Source organism: Botryllus schlosseri, chromosome 8, assembly GCF_051294905.1.
Source record: "Botryllus schlosseri isolate E-star chromosome 8, Bs_hap1, whole genome shotgun sequence".
NCBI classification, from domain to species: Eukaryota; Metazoa; Chordata; class Ascidiacea; order Stolidobranchia; family Styelidae; genus Botryllus; species Botryllus schlosseri.
The window spans coordinates 6,743,407-6,756,586 of NC_137243.1; the positions used below are offsets into that span (position 1 = coordinate 6,743,407).

The window sequence follows — 13,180 nt, forward strand, 5'->3', positions numbered from 1 at the left end:
TACATGAAGTAGATTTTGCCTACTTCTAGACTTCTGAACAGCTTCTTTGAGGTACAGAACTTCAATATACAATTGAATAGTATATTCATATTGAAATGAACCCGAATATTTTCGGCTGACACTCGTCGGGGGTAATCGTCAGCAACTAGTAGAGAATTCGAAAGAACAGCGTACATCAACAATCGTAACACAAAATATGACGTCACCAGCACGAAATGTCGAATACGAGTATGCGAAATCTCTCGTCTCAAGTTGTTGGATAATCCCGCCTGTGCGAAAAATTATCGAGACGACAGATTTCGCATACTCGGAAAGGGTCGCTCACACTTTCATTTGTGTGCCTTGGAGTCGACTTTTATCAAAATACACCAGCCAAGGCTGTGTCAACAAAAAGAGTTCGTGTATCATCTAAAAACAGTACTTAAATAGCTGGTTCGTGGTACAGAACTTGAATATAGCTTTCAATACAACATCCATTGTAGCAGTATATTTATTAAACTCGAAGACTTTTCGGGTGCCCCTTTTCAAGAGTTATCGGCGCACTAAAGGGATTTAAACAAATTTAAAAGCAAAACCAAAAAGGCAAAGTATGACGCAACAATCAAAATCACAGACCATGAAATTCGCATTGTACCAATGGCAACAATAACAAACTATGAAGTATACCAGGGCCGGCCAACCCGTGGCCCGCGGGCCACATGTGGCCCGCGAGAAGGTTTTGAGTGGCCCGCGCGGTCATTTCCGAAATTTCTAATATCAAAAACGGATTGCACAGATTGTGAACTTGCCAAGCCAACCAAAAATTTGATTAGTTTGGCCGCAACACTTGACATGTGATGACTAAAATATCAGTTCCGACGCATTGACAGATCCATCAGCCAGTCACATATTGCTATCTTCGTACACTACAATAAAGCAGAATAATTTGAGATAGATTTATCGAAAGTAAAAATTTTATGCAAGCTTAGCACATGTTGTCGCTCGATTCCTTGTTTTTATTATTGTTGCCCTTTTTGTGAAAATGGAAGAACGCCTGATGTATCAGATTGAGTCTAACTATACTCGCGATTACGGGACAAAGTGTCGTTCAACATATGCGACTTTGCGTTTGCGCTCGCAGTAAGATCGTTGACTATGAAACCAAGGCACGGAAAGATTGACGCATGTTGGTCGCAGTTTTCGATATCGATATGTCCATGCGCCGAATAGCCCTCGCAAACTTAGCCCAGCGATATACGGCAGGCCCGCAATATAGTCAAGTGACAATATTATTGACCTATGAACTTCAAAATTTTTTCGCGCTTCGCGCGGTAAGTGGCCCGCGCAGTATTTCGTCAATCGAATGTGGCCCTTTGGCTGAAAAGGTTGGCCGGCCCTGAAGTATACGGACATACGGTACTATAGTAGCGATTTCAGGTAAACTCGGCCCGGTGAATTCGGCCTTCGAGCACTTCGGCCGTCGGTAAATTCGGCCAGGGCAAGAGTAACAATAACAGTTACAATACCATTACCTAACCTGAACCCTAACCCTAACCCTAATCCCAACCTAACCCTAATCCTAACCTAACCCTAATCCTAACCTAACCCTAATCCTAACCTAACCCTAATCTTAACCTAACCGTCCTGGAAGAGTCATATTCAGTCCCTAGAAACTAAATTATCACCGAAGTGCGGCCTGTTCTACAGCCTTGGGCGCTTCATGCCAGCATGGGTTCTTCTGATACTCTTTAAATCCTTAATCCAATCGAAGTTACATTATGGCATCCTCTGTTGGGGGGCTGCCAGTAAAACCGCACTCAAGCCACTGCAGAAACTACAGCATAAAGTACTCCGAATCATAGCTAGGGCCCCAAAGGGGCCTGGCTGCCCATCCAATAAGTCGCTGCTGAAGAGATTCGGCGTCCTAAACATAGAAGATATGCGGGAACTAGAAATCGCCAAGTTTATGTATCAGTTTCACTGCGGTCGTTGCCCCGAATATTTCAATGACTTCTTTACCTCTGAATCAAAAGCGCACAAGTACAACACACGCGCGTCCACGTCGTCCAAATATCATATGATCGACCGAAAAGATCATCGCTCCATCAAATATGCCGGACCTGATGTATGGAACAGTATCCCGCCGGCCATCCGACAGTCGACGAGCATGTCCACATTCAAGTCGAAATACAAGCAATTACTACTAAATAAATACACTCCATCCTCAAGATTACCGGACCACGACTGACCTATCGATCTCGCTTCCCATGACATGCCGCCCTATTTCTTGTCGCATTCTTTTTCTATACTATCTTCTTTACTTTCATTCAGTGTGCATGCCTCCTCTTTACATCGCCTAGGCCAAGGTGGGTGTCCGATTCCATAGACTACTCCTTGTCGCTTCGACATCTTCCTGCCTTTTCATTGTATCGCACATTTGTGGTGTATTGAACTGATAAAATTGCTAATAAACCAATGACGATGACGACCGTAATCCTAACCCTAATCCTAACCTAACCCTAATCCTAACCCTAACCCTAACGCTAATCCTAACCCTAAACCTAACCCCTAACCTCCAAATCACTTGATAATATACCGATCATATACCGATTGCATTCGGCTGTCGGTAAATTCGGCCCCGTGAACATCGGCATATATATATACATATATATATTTATACGCATACCCTGTTCTCCAAATCACTTGATAATAATATAATTATGAAATTAATTCACATTAATAGTTGGTAATACATTTTTATAAAAAATTCTCCAAGGGCAGAATTGACCGAGTGACCGATGAATTGACCGGTCAATTCGGCCGTCGGTAAATTCGGTCCCCGTGAACATCCGCGCTATCTCCCGTGATTACGCGATCTACGCATACCCTGACATCCAAATCACTTAATAATAGTATAATTATGTAATTAATTCGTGTTAGCGGTTGGTAATACATTTTAATACAATATTCTCGGAGGGCCGAATTTACTGATGTCATGGGCCGAATTTACCTGGGCCGAATTTACCTTGGGGCGAGTTTACTGGCAACCATAGTAGCAGCACAATTTGTAAATAAACAATTACACGCACGGAACAACACGCAATAATGAGAAATTTGTAGGTTATAGAGGAAATCTTTTTGTCTGCATAAAATAGGTTTGCTCAACTGAATAATAGTAGACTCCAACACTTTTAAATGAAACACAGACCTACCACGCGCAATGACAGTGAACATATTGTCATCATAGTGCTGTGCACAGGCAAGGTTTTCACTCAGATGCTGACCAATTGACGAAGCATATGCTTGGTAATCATCATAGCAGTCTGTTTTTGCAGCCAATTTGCACTGCCACTGACGTGCGAGATCCGTGCGTACATTGAACGCTCTCGTATTCGACATTTCGTGCTCGTGACGTCATATTTTGTGTTACGATTGTTGATATACGCTGTTCTTTCGAATTCTCTACAAGTTGCTGACGATTACCCCTGACGAGTGTCAGCCGAAAATATTTGGGTTCATTTCAATATGAATATACTATTCAATTCTAGACTTCTTTACACTACTTCTATACTTGAAAGTTCCCAGTTTTGTAGGCAAAAATAAGCGTAGAATACCTACTTACTTGTGAAGCACCACTCCCACCTCTACTTGAGTAGAAATTCCGGCGTTACTTGTACTTCTACTTGAGTAGCGACCGTGACTACTTTGACCACCTCTGTTTGTATCGTAGATGTTTGCACCTACGGGGATCATATCGTTTGACATTTTTCAGCATGTTAGCCTTTTTTAGGCCCGCCGTTGTAGACTGCCCATTGTCTGCTCATTGTGAATCATAAACTGTCAAATGAAACGAATGTAACTACTCGAATTCTTCGCAGGTCCAGATTTCGTCAGAATAAATTTTTTTCATTTAAAAATTTGTCGGTTTTCGAGTCAAAAAAACTTTTTCATGCCAAACTACTTCCTAAGAACAGACAGTTACAACCGGAAAAGAAGATAAGTAGTACAATTCCAACATTATGTGCGCGAAAACACCTAATTTACGTACACGAGGTCAAACTGTCCAAAAAATCGTCCTATCCATTATATATATATGTTTTCGTTTTGGTTGAAAATTATATTTTAATGGTATAGTTCTTTTAACGTTCTGTTGCTGCTTTCTTCATTTTCTGCATTAGTAATCTATAGTAATTTATTAGATGTGTAGTTAGATGTGCCTCGTGATATTTGTTTTTATGAAAAATCTGGGGTTCCGCGAAGGTTTGAAGATTAGGTTAAGTGTTCCGTGGGTTCGTAAATGTTAAGAATCACTGTTGTAGAATCATATAAGAGTTCTTTGAATGGGGTTCTGGTTAAAATCATTTTGCCTCTGATTACAATCGATTTTAATCGAAGCAATAGTTCAAATCTTGGGGTTTTTATGGATTTTACTCATAATAAAAACAATAATAGAACATGGGATAGATGACGACCATGCCAATCAAGGTAATGCAGCATGTCGCATCAACTAAATAAAGGGAGGCTCGGAATCACCATCCCATGGTTGTCCAATGTCCAACCTCGCTGGCAATAATGGGTGGCTAGAATCACCATTAGCCCGTTCCGAGACATGTTCAGTAGGGCTGGGACAGGGTTGTAGGCCTAACAAGGTCACAAGTCAATCTAACTTTTCCAGTTTGACTCGAGTCTGTTCGAGTAATTTTCACGTCACCACAGAGTCAAGTCCTAGTCCAAGCCAGGGTGTAGAACTGGTATTATCTTTTTGTGGTCGCATAAAGTGTACAAATTCGAACTGTCCGTGTCATTTTTGCAGTTGTGATTTAATAAAGTGTGTTACTCGAATCCTTCAGGTTTACTCGATTTCCATGGGCCCTTATGTTGAGTCAAATCGGAATCATCCATAACACTAGCATATGTATCATGATTCATGAGTATCATTGATGATATCTGGTGGGGTAAATGGATGTAAAAAAACTATGCCCGGTTTGTGTACAAAGCTCATGGTTGTCCAATATAAAACCACATTCACGCATCTCTCCGGAAAATAAAACAGCCTAAAAAAAATCAATAAAATTAGCGCGGTGGAATTATAATCGAGAATCTAGGGTAAAACCCTGAAATAAATCGCACTGATTTGAATCAGGCTGAAGTAAAACAGAACCCTATATCTTTGAAACTTCGAAAATTCATGTGAAGTTAATCCAGTTGCATAATATAGTCTCGTTATGACGACGACGAAAGTCAAATACAGCTAAAGATTGCGATATTTCACCGTTCGAATAAGTGTAAGAGAATTCCTTGTGTAGTTGATTACACTGCGCTGCGTTTGAAAATTAATTTTCAAAGGTCACAGATGTTTTAACTGTTTTTGGATCATTTTTTTGCGCTGAATTCAAAAATGCAACCACTTTTTTCAATCAGGTCAAGTTTTTTCATCATGACATATTCAATTATGCTAGCATTTGGTCACTATTGTACACAAAGAAACTAATTTCTGCGGTAACTTAATCGGTCAAATGGTCATGCATATAGTCAATTTTTGCAAAATGGTATTTTATTTGAATTCAAGGTTTTTGCAATGACAGCCGCTTTAAATATAACTAAAATATAATAACACGGTTGATATAAAGCACTTACAACTAACCAAGAAATCGTAATTTTGTTCAATGGCGCTCAACCTAACAGAAGAAGGTAGAAGTTAATACGTTACACCATAACGTCCTATATGGTGTCGACACAAGCAAATCTCACGGCTTAATGAAATTGGCTCACGTCATACTTTACATTTAATCAAAGGCAAATTGACGGTGATTTTTGACCGGCTTGCCGAGCATTAAATTTGATGAACCGGGTATCAATCGAAAGCTGACGCTGAACTGCTTACGAAAATATAAAATTTATTCCGCTCATGGCGCTGGAACCCCACAGTCAGCCCCAAATTATTCATTGTTGAGGAGATTGGCAGTGTGACGCAACAATGTTGTCTGACGAAATGAGAGAGTAGCGCAAGAGCACCAACCCTATCGCAAGAGCAAGGATGCGGCTGCGCGGCGAGAGTGAGATCAGCTGGCGTCGCGGCAAGAGCAATGTGCCATCGCGTCGCAGAGAAACGCTGCGCTGGTGATACTTTTTCTATGCGCTTCGGTAGAAGCGAGCACACCTTACCAGCCTTTCCTTGACTTGTAAGGGTATAATGGGGTCCACAGAATGTATTAGGGCCCTACCAATTTTCGGGCATTATCCTTCAACTTAATAGAGATATACAGGCTACGTCTAAATAGTCTGCATTGGATATGCCAGATTACTATGACATCGATTGGCTTAGCCCGCTTGTTGTGTAGGGCTCCAGAGACACGTCGCGCTGTTGATACTTTCTTTAGGCGCTTCGCTAGAAGCGAGCACACATTACCAGCCTTTTTTCTCTGCAGCCACAAAGCTGAGGCCTATCAGAAACTGCTCCGGTTGTAGCTTCACTTCAGAGATACGGGAAAATCAAATTTGTAAGAACTTGAAGGTTGGACCATCTTTATCGTTGCCTAGTTTTTTTTTATGAGACCAAGTTTAATGCGGTGAGGTGGCAAAAGAATATATTGTGGATCAATTAAGTCAGCTGATTTGACATTTTCAAAACCAGGTGTAAACCCTATATGTGGCCGTGAGTAGTGGCGATCATCAGCGCTCGAGTTCCACATATACAAAAATGGGATTTTTAGTGTAACCGGCCTGTGATCCTGTGAAGAAGTATGGAAATCATTTTTAAGTCATCAAATATTTTCCATTTGTGTTGGCTATACTGAAGAGGTTTCAAAAGGAATTTCATGTCTTCATAGCATTCAGTGAGCTTCACTGAATGTCCAATTGTCCATCAGCAAATGAACCATTATGTCATTAGGTAGTAGTACTGCCTTCAAACTCTTTAGAGGTGAGTTCAAAAACAATCGCCGAAAATTAAAATGCAATTTGCCAAAAAATCTGGACCTGATTGAAGAAAACGGATAACAGCTTTGGATTCAGCATCAAAAAGTACACTAAGAACCGCCAATACTTTAGTAACCTCAAAATTAACGCAGCACAGTGTTATCCACTCGCCGAGGCAGTCAGACAGAGATGAGACGAATACAAAACGAGGCGTCGCTACCAATGTGCTGACACGGTCTCTGTGCACAGATAATCCAAGTTGCGCACAAAAAATCCGAATTGATGACCTTTTTTTAGTCGTCACGCACTGTTGTCCAAGGGTCTGCGCAGTGAGTGTGTGAGTGTGCGCTGACTCACAAATTAGAGAGAACGCTGATCGCTACTATACACTGTCACTGCCACACGGGTGCTACAATCAATCAAATCAATCGTAGACTTTTACAGTTTCATCCGCTCAAGACAGTTGTTTGCTTGGGGTATTCATGCAGTTTGTCGTCTATTCTATATGGTCATTGAACATTTACCCCTGACCACGTTTCTTCATTTTTATTCCAATTCAATTCAATTTATTGCTAAAAATGCAATCATTGCAATACAGCGCAAGACTGCGATACAAGGAAAGAAAAGATTGTGTAGAAACGACTTGGAGTAGTCGTCGAAATGAGACATCCACCTGGCGATGTAAAAAAGGAGGCATGCACACTGAATGAAAAGTAAAAAAATATAATATAAAAGGACAGGTGACAAATAAAGGTGGTATGTGTCGGAAGGCGAGATCGATATGTCTCGTCGTGTGGTAAACTAAAGAACTAGCAGAAATTGTTCGCATCTCGACTTGAATGTGAACATGCTCGATGACTGTCGGATAGATGCTGAGATACTGTTCCGTAGCTGCCGACTTGTAGCACGTCCCACTTCTAGGCTTTTATAAGACACTGCTTACACGGATGAGATGGTGAGCCTAGATAAATCTACAACACTTAGGTAGGAATTCCGGAGTCGACCTCGGTCGGACACGAATCCACAACCCATTGGTAGGGCTGGGCACAATGATTCGAGTACTCGAATCTGAATCGAGTATTAATTCTAATGATTCGAGCCGAGTAGTAAAAGACGATTTTTTCGAGTATTGAAATTATACGGTCCTCGCAACTGAAAGTTAATTTGCTAACGAGAATTAGTGTTTTGATACTATTTTCCACTGTTGAAGCCTCGAAACCTTGATTGGCCGTGTCGCAGCATAAGAGACATAGTACAAAGCTACGAACGTTCCTGGAAATAACATATTTCCGAAGTCATGATCATCCCACATCATTGTCAAGAAGTGCAATGAAATCGGTATCAACGAAAAAATACCGAAGTATCGTTAATGTGACGGATAACAGGCATTATGTTCTTCGTGGTGGCATAAAAGGGTCATATTTTAACTTTGACATAGTACATTCTGTTGTGACGTCATAATGAGTGATACTCGAATACTCGACTCGACTCGAAGCATTTTACGTGATTCAGAATCGAATCACTCAGGTACTCGATTTTGCCCAGCCCTACCCATTGGTGTTGCAGCTATTGATTATACCATTACGCTGTCTCGCCCCTGACAGGACAGTTGTGAACTTCTACGATAGGAAAAATAAATAGTCGTAGCTCGTAAGGAATTATACGATGTACAATTGAAGAATAGGCCTACTAACGCTCGTTTACCAGTAGTCCAGTTGTGTACTGATCATCAGCCATATCCGCTCAACTATACCAGCGTTTTTATCAAGAGGATCGCGTGTATCAAAACAGAAGGCGTACATCCGGCAATTCATTCAGGCTGTGCAGTGGAGATAGGCAGCCTTAGTCCTCTGTATACTGCCTGCTACTTTCCAACCAACCGAGTTCAATGTATAGCCAAAGTTTGGTCGCGTGTATATGTGCATGCGCAGGGATAGCTACTATATCTGCAGCGGACTCTTCCGATTCCGCTATCAAGCGAGCGATAACGGGTACGTGATTACTGGAAATTGAATATGCTACATATATTCAAATATATCGTCGTTTGAAAATGCATTGGTACGAGATTAGCTTCGATGCGTAATCCGTCAAAACACAGGGGTGAAGAATGAATTGGACGCCTACGACACCAGCCTCTCGCGTGAATTCTTTGAGGCCCTCATAGGCGATGATCTGCATCAAACGTACGAGTTCAGAGTTATCATGAAGAGGAAAGCAATACAGTGCTACTATCAAGAAGCAGACGCCAAGACTTCGATATCTGTAACGTTTGAGGTGGCTATAAAAATTTGGTTGTTACAGATTTTGTAGCCAATTTATTTATGTCCATGTCCAGTGTCTGTGAGTTACCAAATTCGGTGACCAGTGTAACGGAACAGTACAATCACGGGGCCTGCTGCGCCGAACGTAGGGAATGATGTGTTGAAAAAAATTATCCGTGGTCTCTGCGGCCTTTGCAAGCATTTTACTCTTTAGCGTACATCGAATGGGCGTGTTTTCATGGTTCTCGAACTTCTACTTCCCTGGTGCAGAATATAAAAAGTAAATTTGAGATGCACAGTGCACACATTGCACAATCTCGAACGGTGCGCAATATCTTCATCAGGATCAATAAGCATGCTGCAGACCATGGCCGATATCATGCAACAGTTCACGATCATGCAGAATTTTAGATAAGGAGAACATCTCATGTTATAACCTACGTGTAGGATTAGGTCCTGATTTTATCTTCAATTTGAGACCACATCATATTTAGAGCAGAGTGCTCCTTTAACTCAAAAGAGAAAAATGACATTTTATAACTTGCAAATGTCTCCTTTGGTTATAAACACTTCATCGATACAATAAGTAAGAGAGCAGCCATAGAATTGTAACTTAAATTCCGTATGCCGTAGAAGAGGTGATGTGATGCGAAATATATCTCGAGTATTCATACAATCGTTGTAGCGGTGCTCCAAATCGAATCCTTCATCTTATTCATTGACGTAAAGTTTCATATTCTAGCGTCTATAGGTGTAGAGAGAAGGGGTAAAATCATCATATGCTATGCGAAAAAATACTATAAGCGATCGAAGCGTCACGTTCGAGTACCGTTAACAATATTAATTCGCAACTCCTCGTTTAATTATAGTTCGACGCCATACGTTCATAGATATCGGCCGCGCGCTGCGTCTTGGATTGATGAGTTGAAAATCACAATGAGACGGTGCGATATGAGCAGGGATATCTATGGATTTGAGGTCATACGCTGTACCCAATGCACGATGCCAATGTATTGAGGATTTCGTAGCCCCGAGTAGTGTAACCTCCTATAAAACCTATTTGGACAGTGCAATCATGTATAGGCTACCTTTATAGTCGTGTGTTTCCAAGGTGTCTAAGTTGTATTTGTTGTTGTAATAATAAAGGTCGTGGATTCTCCTTCATTTGTGTCGTCAGGAAAAATATCAGCCACGGCTATCGAAATTAAGAAGAAGGAAGATATACTCGCTGCCGTCGTAGATGAAAGAAATGGAGAACTTAATATTGATGCGAAGGAAACAGGTTCGAAATTACTGAGACTACAGTTGTCTATATCGCTATATACCAGTGTTTATTACCCTTGCCTCCAGTGCCCCCCAAGGGGCGCTGGCGAATATGAATGGGGTGGAAACGCTCAGGGGGCGATATGGGGGCGCTGGGCTCAGAGGGGCGATATGGGTGGCGATGGAGACAAATGGCTTCGCAGTACATGATGTGGTGGTAGGACATATCCTTAATGAGTATTCACAGCAAATTAACACCGAAAACTTCGTTATATATAGCCTAAAAAATACGTATCGGTTTAATTGTCCATGGGCGCCTAAATGACTGGCACCGAATGTTCCTGTCTTGGCAATCTGAACTTCATAAGACGAATTCCATCTGGCGGGGAAAAATTATATGTCAGTGAAGAAATACCAATTTGAAATCGTAGGTAGAGGTAGCCTGCCGAATGCTTTGCGAAGTCGAATATCCGATGACAGAAGCATTGATTTGAAAAGTTATCACGAGTTTAATCCATATTCCCCAAGTCATTTTCGTGCGGTGACTCGAGTCAAATGAGGTCATTCGGTAAACGTCACTCGAGTTATCTCAACACTGCCCACAGCTCGACCCGTTATACAGGCTTGGGGGACGATGACGACCGGTCCATCGCGCAAGAGGGTATTTTAGAGTCGACATTGGTCGAACTCGAACGAAAAGGTAACCAATTGAAGTTGCAGTAGTGTAACTATACTCCATCACTAGGCTACGACTACTAAATTTCAAATTTATGAACGTGTGGCTATCATTACTGTTTATAAATGATATTATGGTTCGTAACCCTTGATCATATAGCTTCTCGAGAAAACCATGCAGCTACCACAACCTCTTGATGCGAATTATAGTTCAAATGTTCAATATTTAATACGCAGGTACTTACGGCTTCTGCTTTGATAACGCCGCGTCTAATGCACCCACCAATCTTCAAATATTGATCGACATTTGGAGAATGGGAGAGATACCGAAATACCACGAAAAACAACAAGTTGGAAACGATACTTTATACCACGCTTTCGTAAGTATTCGTATCATTATAGACTTATTACCACTCAAGATACAGGTCTTGGGTGGTGTCTTACGGCAGAAATCTGCAACATGCTACCCGGAATATAAACTTGTGAGGGACTCGAAGAAGTGCCCAATTTGAAGGCGTGTATCGGAAAGAAGTTACCTTTGACTTCATTTAAGTCTGGTGCGTGCAAGCAATTCCCATATTTTGAGGTTTGACATGCTAAACCAGAGGTCAATTCATTGTTCGACTACGTATCGGAGGCAGATGCTATTTACATTGACCCTTTCTTTCAGGATGGCCTGTTTCAAGTGACAAAGGATGTTGCTCTTATACGTTCCGCATTGACCCACACTAGATCTAACCTTATTTACGACTACTACACGCGGATGTCCAATCTCTCTCGTGTCACTAATTTCTCCATTTTGTCGATTGTTTTGATCGTGAGTGTTTGTTTCATCCAGGTAAGATCCGAAATTTATTCATGTGAAAATTTAGATTGTAACCTCCAAAATCATATGTTTTTTATCAGCTTCGCGTGGTGAAGAGGATGTTTGATGATAAACACGCTGCCGTATGATGGCCCATCATTGTGATTTGTCGGTATCAAATGTGGCATACAAGATAATGATGGTTGGAAATACTTTCTAGATACGGCATGCTCATGAAAATAAAATTATTGAAGCGTATTACTGATTGAATAGCCTACATATTACATCTGATGACAAATCAATCGTGCGCGTGCAAGTCAGATAGTATAATGCAGCACATATCGACGGGTTTATGCACCCCACCTTGATTGTTTGCAAGAATAACCGGCTAAACTGGGGCACTGAGCTATATAAATTACCTTTTTCATATACAACTTCATTGTTCGTACGCAGTGACTATAGATAACTAACCTACGTGACACCGAGTGTTTTCTAGCATTGTGACGTCACAATATCGTGATATCACAATATTTTGCCTAACCATGGGGTTATTCTTATTACAAGCTCATCGTAAGAATATAAATCTGTTTTGGAAATCGTTGAACATTTTTATGATTTGTTTTCCGTACTTACTTCTCACGAACACGATCAAAGACATCTTCAGGAATTCCGTCAAATATCTTCGGGAAACTGCGAACAGCGAATATCATTCGTGTAATAATTTCCCAGATAGCCCCTTACCGAAATCGCTATGCAAGTTCAGCACGTAGCTTCGATTAACTATTTAACACCCGGGTTAGTCGACTGGACTGACCTGCGACGATCGACGATCAGTGCTCCCAAATGTCTGTTGTATTAGGTCGGATGAGGTTTGTGAGAGTTCCTTGCCTTCCAAGATTTCAGAGGGATTTATGTAGTATAGAGACTGTATGTATGTAATATGTACTCTATGTATGTAGTCTGTACCATTTCTGAGGTCAGGGACGAAGGAGGTGTAGTGACACAGAGAGAGAGAGAGAGAGAGAGATTTCGTCAACTGATGACGGCAAAATGAAAGTATAAATATACAACAAACAATTAGTGCTTCGGTATCGGTATTGACTGGTGCTGGTGATATGATCATGACGATCTTCGAGTCAACCGGTACCAGAGTAAATGGTTATTCAAAGAAAATAACGTCATAAACTAGCAACTAAAGAAAATAGCGTCATAAACAAACAACTAACCAGGATAACAAAATATGCCGTATGAAATGCAGCAGAGAAGATATGGAAGACAT

The 13,180-nt window shown here is 41.2% G+C and overlaps 1 protein-coding gene across 1 annotated transcript; it reads left to right on the plus strand.

Annotated features, from left to right (window-relative positions):
* Nucleotides 1-8,561: 8,561 nt before the first annotated feature.
* LOC145445236 (transmembrane emp24 domain-containing protein 6-like) lies at nucleotides 8,562-12,159 on the plus strand. Its single transcript, XM_080323399.1, has 6 exons — nucleotides 8,562-8,888; nucleotides 8,996-9,171; nucleotides 10,305-10,440; nucleotides 11,334-11,476; nucleotides 11,767-11,934; nucleotides 12,003-12,159. The coding sequence occupies exons 1-6, from the start codon at nucleotides 8,786-8,788 to the stop codon at nucleotides 12,048-12,050; spliced, it is 774 nt and encodes a 257-aa protein (XP_080179525.1). The 5' UTR covers nucleotides 8,562-8,785; the 3' UTR covers nucleotides 12,051-12,159.
* Nucleotides 12,160-13,180: the final 1,021 nt, after the last annotated feature.

Coding starts and splice junctions, on each gene's coding strand:
- LOC145445236 (XM_080323399.1), top strand. CDS start 8,786: ATGTATAGCCAAAGTTTGGTCGCGTGTATATGTGCATGCGCAGGGATA. Junction 8,889..8,995: donor TATCAAGCGAGCGATAACGG/GTACGTGATTAC, acceptor GTCAAAACACAG/GGGTGAAGAATGAATTGGAC. Junction 11,477..11,766: donor ATACTTTATACCACGCTTTC/GTAAGTATTCGT, acceptor CCTTTCTTTCAG/GATGGCCTGTTTCAAGTGAC.